Source organism: Pungitius pungitius, chromosome 9 (assembly GCF_949316345.1).
Source record: "Pungitius pungitius chromosome 9, fPunPun2.1, whole genome shotgun sequence".
In the NCBI taxonomy this organism is placed as follows: Eukaryota; Metazoa; Chordata; class Actinopteri; order Perciformes; family Gasterosteidae; genus Pungitius; species Pungitius pungitius.
Genome location: NC_084908.1, coordinates 9,134,276 through 9,152,894, shown reverse-complemented (window position 1 = coordinate 9,152,894; position 18,619 = coordinate 9,134,276). Strand labels below are relative to the sequence as shown.

At 43.5% G+C, this 18,619-nt stretch overlaps 2 protein-coding genes across 2 annotated transcripts; both read left to right on the top strand.

Annotated features, from left to right (window-relative positions):
• The first annotated feature begins 18 nt into the window (after nt 1–18).
• On the top strand, nt 19–17,783 carry LOC119217587 (deleted in malignant brain tumors 1 protein). The gene is made up of 18 exons (XM_062564360.1): nt 19–2,089; nt 2,243–2,269; nt 4,079–4,164; nt 4,530–4,844; nt 7,967–8,383; nt 8,566–8,880; nt 9,102–9,518; nt 9,701–10,015; nt 10,237–10,653; nt 10,837–11,145; nt 11,220–11,251; nt 12,658–12,757; nt 12,863–12,996; nt 13,106–13,212; nt 15,076–15,227; nt 15,773–16,087; nt 16,289–16,705; nt 17,044–17,783. Exons 3-18 carry the CDS (start codon nt 4,101–4,103, stop codon nt 17,421–17,423), a joined length of 4,206 nt encoding a protein of 1,401 aa, XP_062420344.1. The 5' UTR covers nt 19–2,089; nt 2,243–2,269; nt 4,079–4,100; the 3' UTR covers nt 17,424–17,783.
• On the top strand, nt 12,663–13,730 carry LOC119218312 (sodium-independent sulfate anion transporter-like). The gene is made up of 3 exons (XM_037472638.2): nt 12,663–12,757; nt 12,863–12,996; nt 13,106–13,730. Exons 1-3 carry the CDS (start codon nt 12,682–12,684, stop codon nt 13,214–13,216), a joined length of 321 nt encoding a protein of 106 aa, XP_037328535.2. The 5' UTR covers nt 12,663–12,681; the 3' UTR covers nt 13,217–13,730.
• Nucleotides 17,784–18,619: the final 836 nt, after the last annotated feature.

Below are 18,619 nucleotides of genomic sequence, written 5' to 3'. Positions count from 1 at the left end.
ATTCATCCATGGATGAGATGGTTGGTGCTTCGAGAGGGGGGCGTTAAAGGCGGGGCCCATGGCAAGGCGCCATAGAGCAAAGTCTTGCTGTTTTTATCTCATCTTGACTACAGTGCCGGGAAAATGTATTTCCCCCTTCCTGATTTCTTTCCTGCCAGACATGTGAAATCACTTAAAAGAACCTGTCTGATTCTAAAGAAATTCAAGAACCAAAGAGAAAATGAATTAACACGTATCAGTCTGGAAATGGTTACAAAGCCTTTTCCATGGCTTTGGGATTCCAGCCAACCACGGCTTGAGCCTTTATCCACAAATGGAGAAGACATGGAACAGTGGTGAACCTTTCCAGGAGGGAACCCTAACCCTCACACGCCAACAAGACCATTGAGGCTGTGGTGGCCTGCCTTTGCATTTCCTTGTTTCGGTGCCCAGTCCGCTTCCTGACTCACATGTTCGTTCCAATACAAAACCCTCCAGACTTGTGTTTTTTTCACTTTGTTCATTGAAAATGATTTGTTTCTTTTATTCACAAATACAATCTTGTTTTATATAGGCAAAGAGTGAACAACGTGAGGTCAAAAGACTGTGCCGATGTCCCGTCCAATACAAATGTCTACTACAAACTACTATCCTGCTCCAGCTACTCTCCAGATTTCAGGAGCAGACAAAGCTTTGTGATGGGTGTCTGTACAACACTTGTTTTTGTTTTGTCCAGTACACTGCAGACTAGCCCTTTGCTTCCTGGCATGGTTTTTAGAAGCCGTACTAGAACCCAAGAGTTTCTAGTGGCCAAATCATCCACATTAAACACAAGGTCTCCGGGTAAAAAATTCATTTTAAATTAATTCCACTTGTTTCATTGTTGCATGATTGGAAGGTATTCCTTGACCCATCTCTTCCAAAAAAGGTCAGCCAGGTATTGGACCTGTCTCCATCTTCTTCGAGAGTACAAGTCCTCTTTTTTGAACAGTCCAGATAGCATGACAGAGTTGGTTTTGAGTTGAAGTAGAATGATTCAGTGTTAAAGTGTCATTTGTTATGGTTATGATAGATCATTCATTATAGCTTCCACCTCACAAAAGGCCGTTTGCAATGGGGCGGTATCGCACCGCAACAGAAAGAGAGCTGCGCCAGAAGGCAAAGCTCACGATGTACCTGTCAATCTTCACTTACGGTCATGAAGGATGGGTCATGACCCAAAGATTTGGGTCAAGAACCGGATCAGGGCCGACTGGGGTTTCCTCAGGAGGCTGGCACCCACCTCAGAGGGTTAGAAGCTCAGTCATCCGTGAGGAACTCGGTGTAGAGCTGCTGCTCCTCTGTGTGGAAAGGACCCAGTTGAGGTGGTCGTGAAAGGGAATTTTGGGGTCCTCTGCTAGAACTGTGGCCTCGCGACCTGACCCTTTATAAGAGTTTAATGATGAGATACTATAAAACACAAAGGAACAGAGGCTTGATACCCCCTCCTGCGTGTTATTATTATCTTAAGGAAGATGTATTTCTTTATTAACTGTAAATTAATTAATAACCACAGGATTTGTGTGTAGTTCATGTTGAGGTTAGATGTGTTTGTGACTTTAAGAGTGCACTGACAGAGATAAGTATGGAAAGGGAAAACCCTAGGAGCCTTTTGTGGTAGAATATAAGCCTGTACAGGTGGGTTATTCTGGCTCCAGACAAAGGAACGTGACCACAGGGTGAAGAGTTCAGAAAAGAGTTTTTATTTCTCTCGTGACAGTACAACGTGCCGGTGTTCCGCTCGCTCGTTCGCGCACCCCTCCTCGCTCACTCGCCTCACTGTTCAAATAGGGACGGGAGGACACACACACGTCAATTACTGTCAGCTGATTGCAAGATGTTCTCACCTGGCACTGTTCCCTGAGCCACTCCCCCTCTCTCCCACACCTGCAGCCGAGCTGAAACCACGCCCGCCACCACAGAGCCGTTCAACTTAGTTCATCAGTGCACTTGCTCCTCAATCTCTTTGTGACTTTGTGAACTCTGCAGCTTTTCTTGCGAGAATAAAACGTCTTAAAATCTTTTGAGTTTTCACAATCTTTATTTTTTACAATCTCTCCAGGACCCAAAGGTGAGTTTAGACAATGATAGAGAATACTCACCACAGATGTCTTGAATCACTGCTGTCAATTTGTGTTTTAACAATGATATGCTTGATATTTAACAGTCCTTAACAGGACTATTAGATGTCACACTCTAACTCTACTTTTTATATTTTCCCCAGCTGCTGCATTATCACACAATCTCGAAGGTAAGACTTGCACCGTGGTGACCTCTATGCATGGCAGCGTCCTTTGAAAATGTGGTTTTAAGACAATACAATAAAACAAGTATTCAAAATAAATGCACAAAAAGTATTTCCGTGTTGAATATAGTTTTGACTCATTTTTATATATTTTTTTTATACATATTTTTTTATACATATTTTTTTCACTTCTATTTATTTCTTGATATTCAGTGTATTGTATTTTTTGGTTGCATATTTTACATTTCAGATTCAAAACTTCAAAACTAATATATATTATATTATTTTTTCGAGTTCGGATCTTTTTTTTCACATTCAGACTTGATGTGACACAAGGGGCAATCAACTGGGATTGCACCCAGAAACTTTTCTTTGAGTAAATTTAAGATAAAAGCTATTTGGTACCATTACTAATGTATATTCCCATCCCAATAATTAAGTCACACTCTAATACTATGAAATCAACCTAAATAAAGTATTTAGAGACCATAAAATGCTCTACACTACTATGTCTAAAAACATGTGACACTTTCTATATGCAACCTTACATACTGTGCAGGTATTGATCATTTAAACATTCTAACACTGTAACAATCAATATTTTAGAAGAGTCAGAATTCTTGATGTTAAGTTGATTGGTCACAAAATCATCTTGATTGATTTTACCTTTTTTTGCTCCTGGGCATGTTCAAATCTTTTTGAATTACTCACATATCTCATGCAATAATCAAAGGGGAAGGTGAGTGCCTGCTGTCCGTTGCCAAGCTTCCAAAGTGGCAACTAAACAACATATATATGTTCAGTCCATATGCTACTTCATGTCGATCTAGCAAGACTTGTCTCAATAACTGAATTCAAAGGCAAAGACAACCAGTATTATGCTTATGGGTAATCGCAATTAGCATCAAGAATTGTTTACACTGCAACTTTTAGTCACAGTACAATAAACAACTCTGATTTACCTCTTGTAGATGACAACAGTCCAAACCGTAGGCAAACTTAAGTTATGAAAACTGTTGCTCTCCTACACTAGCACCTATTCACTTCTCTGAATCCTCTGAACCCGACCGCATAAGCCTAAGCCCCATCCAGTGTCAGGACAAACCACACACATGTTCTACCAAGTTAGACTGTCAGGAATAACATACGTGCTGAATCTTGTGCTATTAAAACAAACCATACTAATTTGCATGAACCTTTGAACTGTTATATTATGTATCTCTAACTGGAATACCTTTTTAATCCACCTGTACCTATTTTTTACAGTACTTTTACCCTGGAATAAATGTTTTAGAAATCTATACCGTGATGTCTAAATTAATTTTGTGCCCGGGCTATATATATATATATATATATATATATATATATATATATGAATGACCTGGCGTCAGAGCTGGTAGATGTGAGCCGGGAAAGGGAATTATGGAACTGTGGCCCCCGCGAACCGACCCCAGATAAGCGGTTGGAGATGAGAGGAACAAGTCTCCATATTTCTTTCTGTCTGTCAAACACATGACTTCAACATGAACTATAAACAAGATTCTTGTGGTTATTAATTAACTTCGAGTTGATAAGATTACTCCACCTTCCATTGTGTTTCGTAGCAAAGGAAAACCCGAAGAGCCTTTTTTGGTCGCTTGATACCTGAGCTTCTTGACAGGACTATTATTATCACACTTCACAGGGAAATGTATAGTTTTTTTCGTTGCTTCTGTATTACCACCCAGTCTCTCGAGGGTAAGTCCAAGACTTGCACCGTAGGGACGTCTATGCACCTCTTTGAAAATGGGGTTTTAATACATCTGTTATTTTCAGCACATTTCTGTGGCGGTCCATAATGGGAGTGCCTGGGAGATTTTTGTTGGCCTGTATTTTGCTGATTTTGAGAAGAAACATTTCAGGTAAAGATAAATTGTTTTGAGGATTTAAACAAAAGTAAACATGATCAACTGAACCCAGAAATCTGGTAAATCAACCTAAATATTTAGGGTTTAGAGACCACATTTTTTGACCGCACTATTACATCAAATGCTTTACACTATGTGTAGAAAAACGCTTGCATACTGTGTAGGTATTGATCATAAACATTCTTACACTGTAAAAAAAGTGTTTAAAAAGATTCAGGATTCTTGTTGTTTAGTTGATTGGTCACAAAATCATCTTGATTGTTTTACTTTTTTCGGTGCTGAGCATGTTCAACTTTTTTACCATGAACCTTTTTGAAAACTTCACCACTATCACAACATTGTGTATGTTTATCTGTTAGCTGGTTCACCGGTGAGGCTGGTCAACTCTGACAGCCGCTGCTCTGGCAGAGTGGAGGTGTACCACGATGCCCAGTGGGGGACGGTGTGTGACGATGGCTGGGACCTGATGGACGCCGACGTGGTGTGTAGACAGCTGGGCTGTGGCGCTGCTCGTTCAGCTGTAGTAAGTACAGCTTTCGGACAAGGAAGTGGACCCATCTGGTTAGATGATGTCAGTTGTTTTGGAAATGAATCATCGATAACTGACTGCAGACATCCAGGATTTGGGGTCCATAACTGTCAGCACACTGAAGACGCCGGTGTGATTTGTGAATGTAAGTGTTTTTTAAAAAAATATTTTGCAACATTTTATCATATATTTTGCAACATTTTATCATATCTCGGTCAATTAAAAGCGACTTACTGAGATGAAGGTATAAAGAGTCTTGTAATGGTGTCATTTGGTATACCCTGATAACTAACTCCTCTTTATTGATTTGGTGACCCTATATCTTTCTTATTTTAAAATGTTTACACTAACACCAAAGTCATTCATCTCATGTAACCCATCTCTCTAGGTGTTTTCGGGGGTGTTGTTAGGCTGACGCGCAGCAGAGGGCCGGAAACCCTCACACTGTTACATTATTCAAGATAAAGTACTGCCTCAAGTACCTTATTGCTTTCATAATACGGTTATGAAATAGCCTTTTAGCGCGAAATAGTATCAGCCAACCAAGTCATTTCCGTAGCCTTGATAAAAATAGTCCCCATACGTCTTCCCCCCCCCCCCCCATACGCACCATCTCATTCATTCACATTGCTCATGACGTCCACCTTAATTGTCCGTTTGCGAAAGCTCGCATTGCCCGAAACCGATAAAGTGTAGGATTTCCGGTCTTTTTTTTTTTTTTTTGCGATCGCCACTGAGCTAAAAACTGAAATGTCAATTAACAAAATCTAAACTGTTACGCTGAGGTCAATGTGAATAGGTACTGTACATTATCACTGAATAATGTGTGACGGAAACAATGCCACCTGGGGACTTACACCCCAAGAAATACAGATTTAAATACCTAAGGCACGCAAATAAGTCACTGTGGATATGGCAGAGACATATTTGTTGCAATTCCGAAAAAATATTTTATTAGAGATAACAATAAAACCAAGTTAAGCACAAATCACTATAGAAACAGCGTTAAGATTATAAAAGCCAGGCACGTTTACTTCACACAGCACCAAAGGGGACCAAAGGGGAATGAGGCCATGACGACAGGTGCTTTTTAAGGGCTGCCACTAATTGGCCGTTTGGTTGGAGCCAGCCGAAAGGCTGTGTTCCCAACCCCATCTTCATCTTCTGCCCAGACATAGCCTTACTTGCTTTGATAGGGTTTGCTGTGTCTCGTTTAACTCTGTGTTCGCTCGGCCCTTTGTTGCGGGGATCATGAGGACTGTTTGGCTTCAGGCTGAGAGGGGGGAATGCATAGAGCAGCACATTTGTCCACGAGTGGGCTAGCGCATCCATTCCCAGTGCTGCATTTTTGTCTGCCATGGAGAAAAACTTGCGGGTGAACAGCCCACCCTCCGTACAGAGGGTTTCCTTGGAACGGAAGACCTCTGTTCAGCACCCCTGGAACGTGTGTGGCTCAAAGGGACAGGAGCCTGGTGCTGCTCTACATGATTAATTTTCGACCCAATCCGTGTAACTGCAGTGAGCGAGTGCTTGCCGGTTGATGTACGCCACCACAGTGGTGTTGTCTGGAGATATGTCAGAAAATGTTGTGCATTAAACACTTCCCAGAGTTCCAAGATGTTCAGCCTTGGGTCTCAGGTGCCGTTCACTGTCCGGTACAACATGGTTCCTCCTCAGCCATTCGTTGTCAAGGTGATAACCCTTTGTCCAGTTCATATTGAACCTCCATCCGTGAGATGATTTATCACTGTAGCGGAATCTCTGACCACCTGCTCTCGTGACTGGGAGCATATCGCAAAGTCGTCAATGTACGAGAAAATCCTGATGCCGCTGTTCCGTAAAGGAGGTGGAGCGGCCTCCACACACCTGCTTAACACCCTCGGGGCCCGGATGAGATGCCTTGGTACTCGTAGGCATTGGGCTGATACACTTCCAGTGTGCTGGATAAATGGAAATATTAAAATATGCGACACCACTGATGTACGTGGTGTTTGGACTTTGAAGGTGGACGGAAGGGCGAAGCAAGGCCGGTTAGGTTGTGCGCATCTTCTTCCCTTCCCTGGGGTGGGATGGGGTTCCTTGCTGCAGTGGCCAGTCTTCGCCTTCTTGTTTCCTGAGGGGGCTGGCTTCCCTCATTTTGTCAAGAGCAGGACCAAACAGAACCATGGCTGGGTCATAAGCTGCATCCATCATACCTCTGCCTTCTGTACATCACTGAGGCCCTGAGAGATTTAGCCACAGGGACTCAGCATCCATCATGTCCGCCCAGCTCGAAGAGGCTCGCGACAGATGGGTGCTGGCTGAGGCTTTCCGTTCCCGACAGGCACGGGTCCTGCTTTGTGGATACCGCCACTCACTTCTTTTCCAGATTTCTCAGGTATTGGCGCACAGTGCAGACAGACTAGGGGTCAGCCAGCGGTGCCTTAGCGTGTTAAGCGCTCATGAAGGCTATGCACATAGGATGAGGCTCATTGCCCGAGATGGACGCCTGCATGACGCAGGCGGGATGCAGCCTCTTTGACCGTCGGTTCCGACCCTTTTGCGGGGGTAGCGGCTGAAATGGCAACTGAGAATGAGCAAGTAGCCAAGCTTGGGTTTAAGTTAAACCGGTAATTTACCGGTTTGCTCGCCGTGACACGTTAGCAAAACTACTTGGCTTGACTAGCAAAACTAATGCTAACCCAGACCTTGTAGGCTCGCCATAACGCGTTAGCCAAGGATAATACATCTTTGAAATTCGGGAGTCTCCCGGAAAAATCGGGAGGGTTGACATGTCTGGTAGTAACTAAATATACTTATGAAGGACTTACCCAACAAATCCAGACTAGCGCCAAGAACTGCATTCGACGACGTGTCTTTATTGGGTCGCAGCAAATCCAAGCTTACCAAGATAAGTTGAGGAAGCTCTTCACGGGAAAAAAACAAGAAGAATTGCGGTCTACCGTGGTAGCATAAGGGGGGCGGGACCCGAACAGTTTGACCTGTCTGTCACTGACAGACATGCTGTCATTGTCATGCTGAAACAATTCAGTTAGTGAAACACTGAACAAAGTTAGAAAAATAACTCATCTTTCTCTCACAATTTGATTGGAAAAAGATTTTATCCTTTTTTTTTTGTTTGTCATTTAAAAATCTTAAAACAAGATTCATCTCATATAACCCATCACTCTAAGTAGAAGAGTCAAGTTTCTTTATGTTGAAATAAATGCACACAAAATCATCTCCCATCTTTTACTTTTCTTTTTTTTTTTACAACAAACCTTTCAGTTTTGCTAACTTCACCTCAACCAACCACACCGCACCTCACCACCACTGAGCCTCCACCTATAATCACCAGCACATCAGCAGCAGGCAACAGCACAGCAGCTGAGGGGGAGGTCCGTCTGGCCAATGGAGGGAACAGCTCCTGCTCTGGCAGAGTGGAGATCTTCCACAGTGGACAGTGGGGGACGGTGTGCGACGACAACTGGGACCTGATGGATTCTCAGGTGGTGTGCAGGCAGCTGGGCTGTGGCAGGGTCCTGTCGGCACCACAAGCTGCACGCTTTGGACAAGGCACAGGTCCCATCTGGTTGGACGATGTCTTTTGCAGAGGCAGCGAATCAAAGCTCAGCGAGTGCAGACATCAAGGGTTTGGAGCTCACAACTGTGGTCACCACGAGGATGCTGGTGTCGTCTGTGAAGGTAAATACGCTTTTGTACAGCCAAAGAGAGAGAGTCTGTTTGTGTAGGATAATGTCTATGGTGACATGTCATGATTTTAAAGAGAAGGCTGCGGTGTTATTTTTCAAAGATGTCCTCTTCTTTACAAGGTTCATCCCTCATTTCTCACTATCACAACATTGTGTTGTATGTTCTTCTGTTAGCTGGTTCACCGGTGAGGCTGGTCAACTCTGACAGCCGCTGCTCTGGTAGAGTGGAGGTGTATCATGATGCCCAGTGGGGGACGGTGTGTGACGATGGCTGGGACCTGAAGGATGCCGACGTGGTGTGCAGACAGCTGGGCTGTGGCGCTGCTCGTTCCGTTCTAACAAATGCAGGTCTGGGACAAGGAAGTGGACCCATCTGGTTGGATGATGTCAGTTGTTCTGGAACTGAATCATCGATAACTGACTGCAGACATCCAGGATTTGGGGTCCATAACTGTCAGCACACTGAAGACGCCGGTGTAATCTGTGGTTGTAAGTGTCCTTTTATATTTATCAATTTTTTAACATATCTCTGTCAATTAAAAGTAAAATACTGAGATAAAGGTTTTTGGAGAGTCTTGTTTGGTGTCATCTCTAATACACTGATAACTATCTCATCACACTATGTGGATTAGAGTCGAGATTCTAATTGTTGAAATAAATGGTCACAAAATTATCTCATCTTTCAATTGTTTTTCAAACAAACCTTTCAGTTTTGCCAATTTCACCTCAACCAACCACACCGCACCTGACCACCACTGAGCCTCCACCTATAATCACCAGCACATCAGCAGCAGGCAACAGCACAGCAGCTGAGGGGGAGGTCCGTCTGGCCAATGGAGTGAACAGCTCCTGCTCTGGCAGAGTGGAGATCTTCCACAGTGGACAGTGGGGGACGGTGTGCGACGACAACTGGGACCTGATGGATGCTCAGGTGGTGTGCAGGCAACTGGGCTGTGGCAGGGTCCTGTCGGCACCACAAGCTGCACGCTTTGGACAAGGCACAGGTCCCATCTGGTTGGACGATGTCTTTTGCAGAGGCAGCGAATCAAAGCTCAGCGAGTGCAGACATCAAGGGTTTGGAGCTCACAACTGTGGTCACCACGAGGATGCTGGTGTCGTCTGTGAAGGTAAATACGCTTTTGTACAGCCAAAGAGAGAGAGTCTGTTTGTGTAGGATAATGTCTATGGTGACATGTCATGATTTTAAAGAGAAGGCTGCGGTGTTATTTTTCAAAGATGTCCTCTTCTTTACAAGGTTCATCCCTCATTTCTCACTATCACAACATTGTGTTGTATGTTCTTCTGTTAGCTGGTTCACCGGTGAGGCTGGTCAACACTGACAGCCGCTGCTCTGGTAGAGTGGAGGTGTATCATGATGCCCAGTGGGGGACGGTGTGTGACGATGGCTGGGACCTGAAGGATGCCGACGTGGTGTGCAGACAGCTGGGCTGTGGCGCTGCTCGTTCCGTTCTAACAAATGCAGGTCTGGGACAAGGAAGTGGACCCATCTGGTTGGATGATGTCAGTTGTTCTGGAACTGAATCATCGATAACTGACTGCAGACATCCAGGATTTGGGGTCCATAACTGTCAGCACACTGAAGACGCCGGTGTAATCTGTGGTTGTAAGTGTCCTTTTATATTTATCAATTTTTTAACATATCTCTGTCAATTAAAAGTAAAATACTGAGATACAGGTTTTTGGAGAGTCTTGTTTGGTGTCATCTCTAATACACTGATAACTATCTCATCACACTATGTGGATTAGAGTCGAGATTCTAATTGTTGAAATAAATGGTCACAAAATTATCTCATCTTTCAATTGTTTTTCAAACAAACCTTTCAGTTTTGCCAATTTCACCTCAACCAACCACACCGCACCTGACCACCACTGAGCCTCCACCTATAATCACCAGCACATCAGCAGCAGGCAACAGCACAGCAGCTGAGGGGGAGGTCCGTCTGGCCAATGGAGTGAACAGCTCCTGCTCTGGCAGAGTGGAGATCTTCCACAGTGGACAGTGGGGGACGGTGTGCGACGACAACTGGGACCTGATGGATGCTCAGGTGGTGTGCAGGCAACTGGGCTGTGGCAGGGTCCTGTCGGCACCACAAGCTGCACGCTTTGGACAAGGCACAGGTCCCATCTGGTTGGACGATGTCTTTTGCAGAGGCAGCGAATCAAAGCTCAGCGAGTGCAGACATCAAGGGTTTGGAGCTCACAACTGTGGTCACCACGAGGATGCTGGTGTCGTCTGTGAAGGTAAATACGCTTTTGTACAGCCAAAGAGAGAAAGTCTGTTTGTGTAGGATAATGTCTATGGTGACATGTCATGATTTTAAAGAGAAGGCTGCTGTGTTCTTTTTCAAAGATGTCCTCTTCTTTACAAGGTTCATCCCTCATGTCTCACTGTCAACAACATTGTGTTGTATGTTCTTCTGTTAGCTGGTTCACCGGTGAGGCTGGTCAACTCTGACAGCCGCTGCTCTGGCAGAGTGGAGGTGTATCACGATGCCCAGTGGGGGACGGTGTGTGACGATGGCTGGGACCTGAAGGATGCCAACGTGGTGTGCAGACAGCTGGGCTGTGGTGCTGCTCGTTCCGTTCTAACAAATGCAGGTCTGGGACAAGGAAGTGGACCCATCTGGTTGGATGATGTCAGTTGTTCTGGAAATGAATCATCGATAACTGACTGCAGACATCCAGGATTTGGGATCCATAACTGTCAGCACACCGAAGACGCCGGTGTGATTTGCGAATGAAATTATCCTTTCATATTCATGTTTTAACATACTTTCATACCGTAAAAGTAACATACTGAATTCAAGGTTTCTGGAGAGTCTCGTATTGCAGCCCTCTGGTATACACTGATAATCATCTCCTCCTTCTATCATACTTCTATCTCTTTAATTCTCATTCAATTGTTTTTACATTGCAACCACAATTTTTTTTTCTGGTCTAATCTGAGGCTTGTTTTTAAATTGAATGGTCATAAAATGATCTTTGATTTCTTACCTTTTTTTGGTGCTTGCCAATAATACAAATGTTCAAATAATCAGTCATTTAGCGATGTAATTGGCAAAATTCAATAAAGAACGCAAAAGTAGTGTGTTGCATGCCCTCATTTGTGCAAACTTTGCTAACAGCAGTTTTCCCTTTATACAGTGACATTTAAATTATGCCTTTGAAATCTCACCTTAAACTTAATTAAATAATCAAATATACAAATGAATACAATAAAATAAATCAAAGCTATTTGTCACAGCCAGGGCATTAATGTTTAATCTAGATTGTTATAGAAAAACCCTCCGCGACCATAACATAATAGGAAAGTTAAAATCTGAATCTGTTACTATCATAAACATCTACTTTTTATACTCTATTCCAATCAATAATTTACATGAAGCTTAGGCGAAAATTCAGTCAGGAAGACTGGACATGATGTGCCATTCCCTGGTGGCCTCCTCTCTCCCTGTGGGGAAAGCTGATTAGGGGCGGGGAAGGTAGTACCAGCCAACCAGTGGGTGCCGTTACTGATAATCAAAAACGTTTTTTTTTGTGCTCAATTAGGAAGTCACTGTCTTGTCCTGGTTGAGGAGTGCAAGGTCTGAGGGCAAACGCAGAAAGTGCCAACCAGGCAGACACAGATCTGATAAAGATGAGAGATAGAGATGCACCAAACACTCACTCTTTGTACGTTATGTTCACACTAATATTAGGAGACCACACATTGGATGTGATTGGGTCTTGTCTACCGGCGAGAGGACCTGCTCCTCCTCAACGCCAGTTGAGGGCCAATAGAAATCTTTCCTTTCATATCTAACAATTATAAAACATAATGTTCTTCCTGATGTTAGTTGTTCTTCCAGCTGCGGGCCGACAGAGCTGCTCCTGCCTTTGCAAACGCAGCGCTGTTACTTGACCTGTGATCCGACAAATAAATCTACCAGAACGAGAAGAGTCGTTTGGCTGAATTCTTCGAAACATCCCCACATTTTTTATGACATCCTTCGATGCCTTCGTTCCTTCCTTTTTTCAGTTACCCTAATCCAATTGCAGTGGTGCTGGCACAACTGTTCTCCTCTCTATTGCTGTCGTCATTTCAGCACGCACCAAAGGCGACCACAACCCCTAACACCTCCAATCTGCAGAACAACCTGGAACACTGCTCTTCCTTTGAGTGTGAACAACATAAAACTCTATTATCAAACAGTACAAGAGTGAGGGCTTGTCTGTGAGTTCATGTCATGTTCCTGTTGTGTGCAGGTGTCTGATCACGGTGTGCTGGTGATGGAGTTAGGCAGTGGACTGAGTTTTCCTGCCACAGAGTATCTCAGCCACATCATACACACTCAGGCTCTGCAGGGTTCGTAGATAATCTGTCTTTGGTTAGAGGACCATTGCAGTAATGTGAGGTGATGTCTGTCTTGATAAACCTTACTGTCGTCAAACCTCAACCTGTCTCCTCCAGCGTGTCCTCCGAGGTCAGTAGTGCTGGACTGCCATCATGTCAGCATCATAGATTACACCGTGATCAGTGAGCTCAGGGACCTGCTGAGACAGTTCCGACTGCGAGAAGTGCAGCTGGTCTTTTGCAGATTGCAGGTAAGGCCTTTTTCTTTGGGACCAGAAGTTAGCTAACAAAATATATGTTGGTCCCTCTGTGTTTTTTTTAATCCAACACCCTCTGTATCTGTCTTCCTCCCACCTTCAGCTCTCTGTTCTGAAGGTTCTCCTTGCAGCCGATCTGCAGGGCTTCAGCTATAAAGATAGCGTGGAGGCGGCGCTGCAGATGGAGTCGGAGCGATTGAACACTGATCAGTGACGTTTCTAATCCTAGATTGTTGAGCTGTTATCCAGTTTAAAAGAAATGAACTACCTCCAGGAACTGGCTTCACTGGCTGTTACAGCTCAAAAAGACTTGAATCTACGACTTTTACATACATTTTTACACACAGCTGAAGGTGATCTTTAAGGGACCAAATCTGAATTTACACAATAAGAATAGTGACAACATTTGACTCAATAATGAATGGACGGGAGAAAAGACAATGCTTGCTCATTATTTATTTATCTATCTTAATGGACATTGTAATGGCTTTCTCTTTTTTATGTTGAAAAAAAGGATTATAATTGATTGTATTTTTTTTAAACATTTACATTGCATAGATAAGGTTGGGCTGCACCCTACGACCCAGTTATAGCAAGCCGCCATAGACCAAAGACTTGCTGTTTTCTTTGTGTAATCTCAATTCTAATAGAGTGCCGGGAAAATGTATTTCCCCCTTCCTGGTTTCTTATTTATTCACATATTAAAGACACTGTAACACATTCTTTACCCTCCCTGGCCCTCCCCTTGATAAATCATGAATAAACTGGTTAACCACATTTCTGGGAACACTGAGATCAATTTCACTAAACACACCCAGGCCTAGGTACTGCCAGACCTGTAAAATCAAGAAATCACTTAAATAGTTCCTGTCTGACTAAGTGAAGTAGGCTAAAATATCTCAAAAGAAACACATAATTTCCAGAAAGAAATTGAGGTAGTCGGAGTGGTTTTCAGTTGGGGTCGGCCTTGGACAGTGCTGCGCCTTGTCACCAATCCTGGTTGTTGTTTAAATGTACAGGATATCGAGGCGTAGTGGAGGGGAGGGGGGTTTACAGTTCGAGAAGCTGTGGATCTCATCGCTGCGTTTTGCGGATGATGTGGTCCTGATGGCATCCTCGGTCTGTGACCTCCAACTCTCACCGGTTCCCAGCTGAGTGTGAAGCGGTTGGGATGAGGATCAGCAGCTCTAAATCTGAGGCCATTGATCTCAGCAGGAACCGACGGATTACCTGCTCCGGGTGGGGAATGTGTCCCCAGGTGAAGGAGTTCAAGTGCCTCAATGGTCTTGTTCTCGAGTGAGGGGAAGATGGAGGTGAGTTTGGCTTGAGAATCGGCGCAGTGGGGGCATTATTCCACTCGTTTCACCGCAACAAAACAGAGCTGAGCCGGGAGACCAAGCTCTCGATGTACCGGTCAATCTTCGTTCCTACCCTCACCTATGGTCATGAAGGATGGGTCACCACCAAAAGAACTGGGTCACGGATACAAGCGGCCAAAATGTGTTTCCTGATGAGGGTGGCTGGTGAGAAGCTCAGCTTGGAGCAGAGCCGCTGGAAGCCAGTTGAGGTGGTTTGGGAATGTGGTACGGACGCCCCCCCCCCCCCCCCCCGAGCGGCTCTCAGGGGAGGTTTTCGAGGCACGGCCAGCTGAGAAGAGGCCGCTGGGAAGACCGAGGACGAGGAGATAATATCTCTGCACTGGCCTGGGAACGTCTTAGCATCGTCCAGTCAAAGCAGGTAGATGTGAGCTGGGAAAGGGAAGTCTGGGGTCCTCTGCTGGTAATGCGACCCGACCCCAGATAATCGTTTGAAGATGAGATGAGAGGAACGATTCTCCATACTTCTCTCTGTCAGTGCACCTTTAAAGTCATGAACACATGTAACGTTTACACACTTAGAACACACTAGAATCCTGTGGTTATTAATTAACTTTCAGTTAACAAGGAAATACAAATTACTTAAGATAATATTGTTCCGCATGAGGAAGTTTCGAGCCTTTCTTCCTTTGTGTTTCATATGAAGGGAAAACCCAAGAGCCTTTGGTGGTAGCATATAAGGAGATGTTCAACCTAGTTCATCAGTGCGCTTGCTCCTCAAACTCTTTGTGACTTTGTGGACTGGCAGCTCTTCTTTTTTCTGCACTTTTCTGTGGTGGTCCATAATGGGAGTGCCTGGGAGCTTTTTGTTGCCCTTTATTTTGCTGATTTTGAGACGAAGCACTTCAGGTAAACCATATTATTATTTTAATACATAATAATTATGTTATATTATTTTTCAATATATAATTTCGATTTTTTGAGGATTTAAAAAATGTAAACATGATCAACTACACCCAGAAATTTGTCTTTGAGTAAATTTAAGATAAAACATATTTGGTACCATCACTAATGTATATTCCTATCCCAATAATTAACTGGCACCATAATACTATTAAATCTGAATATTAGGTATTTTGAGACCATATTTTATGGCAGCACCATTACATCAAATGCTCTAGACTACTATGTCATAAAACATTATTTTCTACATGCTATCTACATAACTCATTGGTATTGACGATTTAAACATTCTAACTGTAACAGACAAAGTCAAATCCGTCAATTTAAGTGTTTTAAAAGAGTCAGGATTCTATTTGTTTAGTTAAGTCTAAATCATCTTGATTGTTTCACCATTCTTCTCTGCTTGGCATGTTTAACAAAATGTTTTTAACATGAACGTTTTTGAAAACTTCACCACTATCACAACATTGTGTTGTATGTTTTTCTGTTAGCTGGTTCACCGGTGAGGCTGGTCAACTCTGACAGCCGCTGCTCTGGCAGAGTGGAGGTGTATCACGATGCCCAGTGGGGGACGGTGTGTGACGATGGCTGGGACCTGAAGGATGCCAACGTGGTGTGTAGACAGCTGGGCTGTGGCGCTGCTCGTTCTGCTCTAACAAATGCAGCTCTGGGACAAGGAAGTGGACCCATCTGGTTGGATGATGTCAGTTGTTCTGGAAATGAATCATCGATAACTGACTGCAGACATCCAGGATTTGGGATCCATAACTGTCGGCACACTGAAGACGCCGGTGTAATTTGTGGTTGTAAGTTTTATATTTATCAATTTTTTAACATATCTCTGTCAATTAAAAGTGTTTTTTGGAGAGTCTTGTTTTGGTGTCATCTGTAATACAATGATATCTATCTCATCATACTATGTGGTTTAGGGTCAAGATTCTAATTGTTGAAAAAAATCGTAACAAAATCATCTCATCTTTCAATTATTTTTCAAACAAACCTTTCAGTTTTGCTAACTTCACCTCAACCAACCACACCGCACCTCACCACCACTGAGCCTCCACCTACAATAACCAGCACATCAGCAGCAGGCAACAGCACAGCAGCTGAGGGGGAGGTCCGTCTGGCCGATGGAGGAAGCAGCTTCTGCTCTGGCAGAGTGGAGATCTTCCACAGTGGACAGTGGGGGACAGTGTGTGACGATGGCTGGGACCTGATGGACGCCGACGTGGTGTGTAGACAGCTGGGCTGTGGCATTGCTCGTTCAGCTGTAGTAAGTACAGCTTTCGGACAAGGAAGTGGACCCATCTGGTTGGATGATGTCAGTTGTTCTGGAAATGAATCATCGATAACTGACTGCAGACATCCAGGATTTGGGATCCATAACTGTCGGCACACTGAAGACGCCGGTGTCATCTGTGAATGTAAGTGTCCTTTTTAGAAATATTTTGCAGCATTTTATCATGTCTCTGTTAATTAAAAGTGACATTCTGAGATGAAAGTGTATGGAGAGTATTTATTTGGTGTCATCTGGTACACACTGATAACCTCCTCATATTTCTCTCTCACATTTGGTTTGATTTGCTGACCTTATATGTTCCTTTTTAGTTTTCATTTAAAAATGTTTACATTTCAACAAGTCATTCATCTCACTTAACCCATCACTCTAAGTGGTTTAGAAGAGTCAATATTGTTATTGTTGAAATGAAGGCTAACAAAAGGATCTCTCATGATTTATTTATTTTTACAACAAACCTTTCAGTGTTGCCAACTTCACCTGAACCAACCACAGCACACCTCACCACCACTGAGGCCCCTGCAGCTGAGGGGGAGGTCCATCTGATCAATGGAGGAAGCAGCTCTTGCTCTGGCAGAGTAGAGGTGTACCACGATGCCCAGTGGGGGACGGTGTGTGACGATGGCTGGGACCTGATGGACGCCGACGTGGTGTGTAGACAGCTGGGCTGTGGCGCTGCTCGTTCAGCTGTAGTAAGTACAGCTTTCGGACAAGGAAGTGGACCCATCTGGTTGGATGATGTCAGTTGTTCTGGAAATGAATCATCGATAACTGACTGCAGACATCCAGGATTTGGGATCCATAACTGTCGGCACACTGAAGACGCCGGTGTCATCTGTGAATGAAATTGTCCTTTTATATTTGGAAATGTTTTAACATACTTTCATACATTAAAAGTAACATTCTGAATTGAAGGTTTATGGAGAGCCTTGTATTGGTCTCATCTGGTATGCACTGATAACCATATCATCTTTCTATCATACCTTTATTTCTATAATTCTCATTTAATCGTCTTTGCATTGTAACGAAAAATCCATCCAATTAATTGGTTTAGAAGAGTCATGATTATCAGTTATTAAATAAAATGCTCAACAAAAAAAAATCAGATTTTTTTGTGCTTGCCAGTGATCAAAATGTTTTATTTCAATCACTTGGCCATTGGTTGTGATTAATCGCATTGCAATTTGCAAAATTCAATAAAGAACGCAAAAGTTGTGTATTGTATGCCATTATTCGTGCAAACTTTGTAAACAGAAGTATTCCCTTTACACAGTAGCAGTTAAAATATAACCTTTAAATCTTAACTAAAACTTAATTAAATAATACAAATAAAAATCAATAAAATTAAATTAACAAGCTATTCGCACCCTCTGAAATCTTTAAATACATATTTGACCCTCTGTTACCATATTGTCAGTGCCTTTCAGTAAAAGCTCACACATTGCCAGAGTGAAACAAGGAAAGAGAACAAAGACGGAAACATCTTCCAGCATTCAGTCATATAATTCCAAAACTAAAATGTTTTGTCAAAATAAATAAAGCAAAACACTGATTAATGATTATGTGATTGGCACACCTGAACTGAAACTTTAAATGATGTGGTCATGCATCATTGGCTCATTTCAGAATTCCTTGGTTAACACAACTTTAACCAGCAAGCAGAAGCTTTTTCCTTTCATCTGGCAATGAATATATGCAGAAGTATGTCGGACTGTAAACTACAATGAGGACAGAAATATCTCTTTTGGTTGGTTGATAGCTTAAAGCTTTAGCATGACTCTAGAATCAAAGAGGCCATCGCATTGGGGCGACGGATGTGATGAAGGTGTTAGGGCTCGACCAGCCAGAGAGTCGCACGCCGGGCGGCGAGGACGAGCTGGGGGTGCACCGGAGCACACCTGACGCCACTCTGCTCATCGTCGCAGCTGCAGCTCGTTAGCTCATCCTACGGGGGAGTTAAGGATCAGATCTGCCAGTGGCTCTGTGTTTCCCCAGAGAAGGAGGTTGTTCTTTCCCTGTGCTCCTCTTGGAGAGGCTTCTG

Bases quoted from the DNA above. Each gene is read 5' to 3' on its own strand.
- LOC119217587 (XM_062564360.1), top strand. From the start codon at position 4,101: ATGGGAGTGCCTGGGAGATTTTTGTTGGCCTGTATTTTGCTGATTTTG. The intron at 8,384-8,565 runs GTAAATACGCTT...TTCTTCTGTTAG, and splicing joins TGCTGGTGTCGTCTGTGAAG to CTGGTTCACCGGTGAGGCTG. The intron at 9,519-9,700 runs GTAAATACGCTT...TTCTTCTGTTAG, and splicing joins TGCTGGTGTCGTCTGTGAAG to CTGGTTCACCGGTGAGGCTG.
- LOC119218312 (XM_037472638.2), top strand. From the start codon at position 12,682: ATGGAGTTAGGCAGTGGACTGAGTTTTCCTGCCACAGAGTATCTCAGC. The intron at 12,758-12,862 runs GTTCGTAGATAA...TGTCTCCTCCAG, and splicing joins ACACACTCAGGCTCTGCAGG to CGTGTCCTCCGAGGTCAGTA. The intron at 12,997-13,105 runs GTAAGGCCTTTT...TCCCACCTTCAG, and splicing joins TGGTCTTTTGCAGATTGCAG to CTCTCTGTTCTGAAGGTTCT.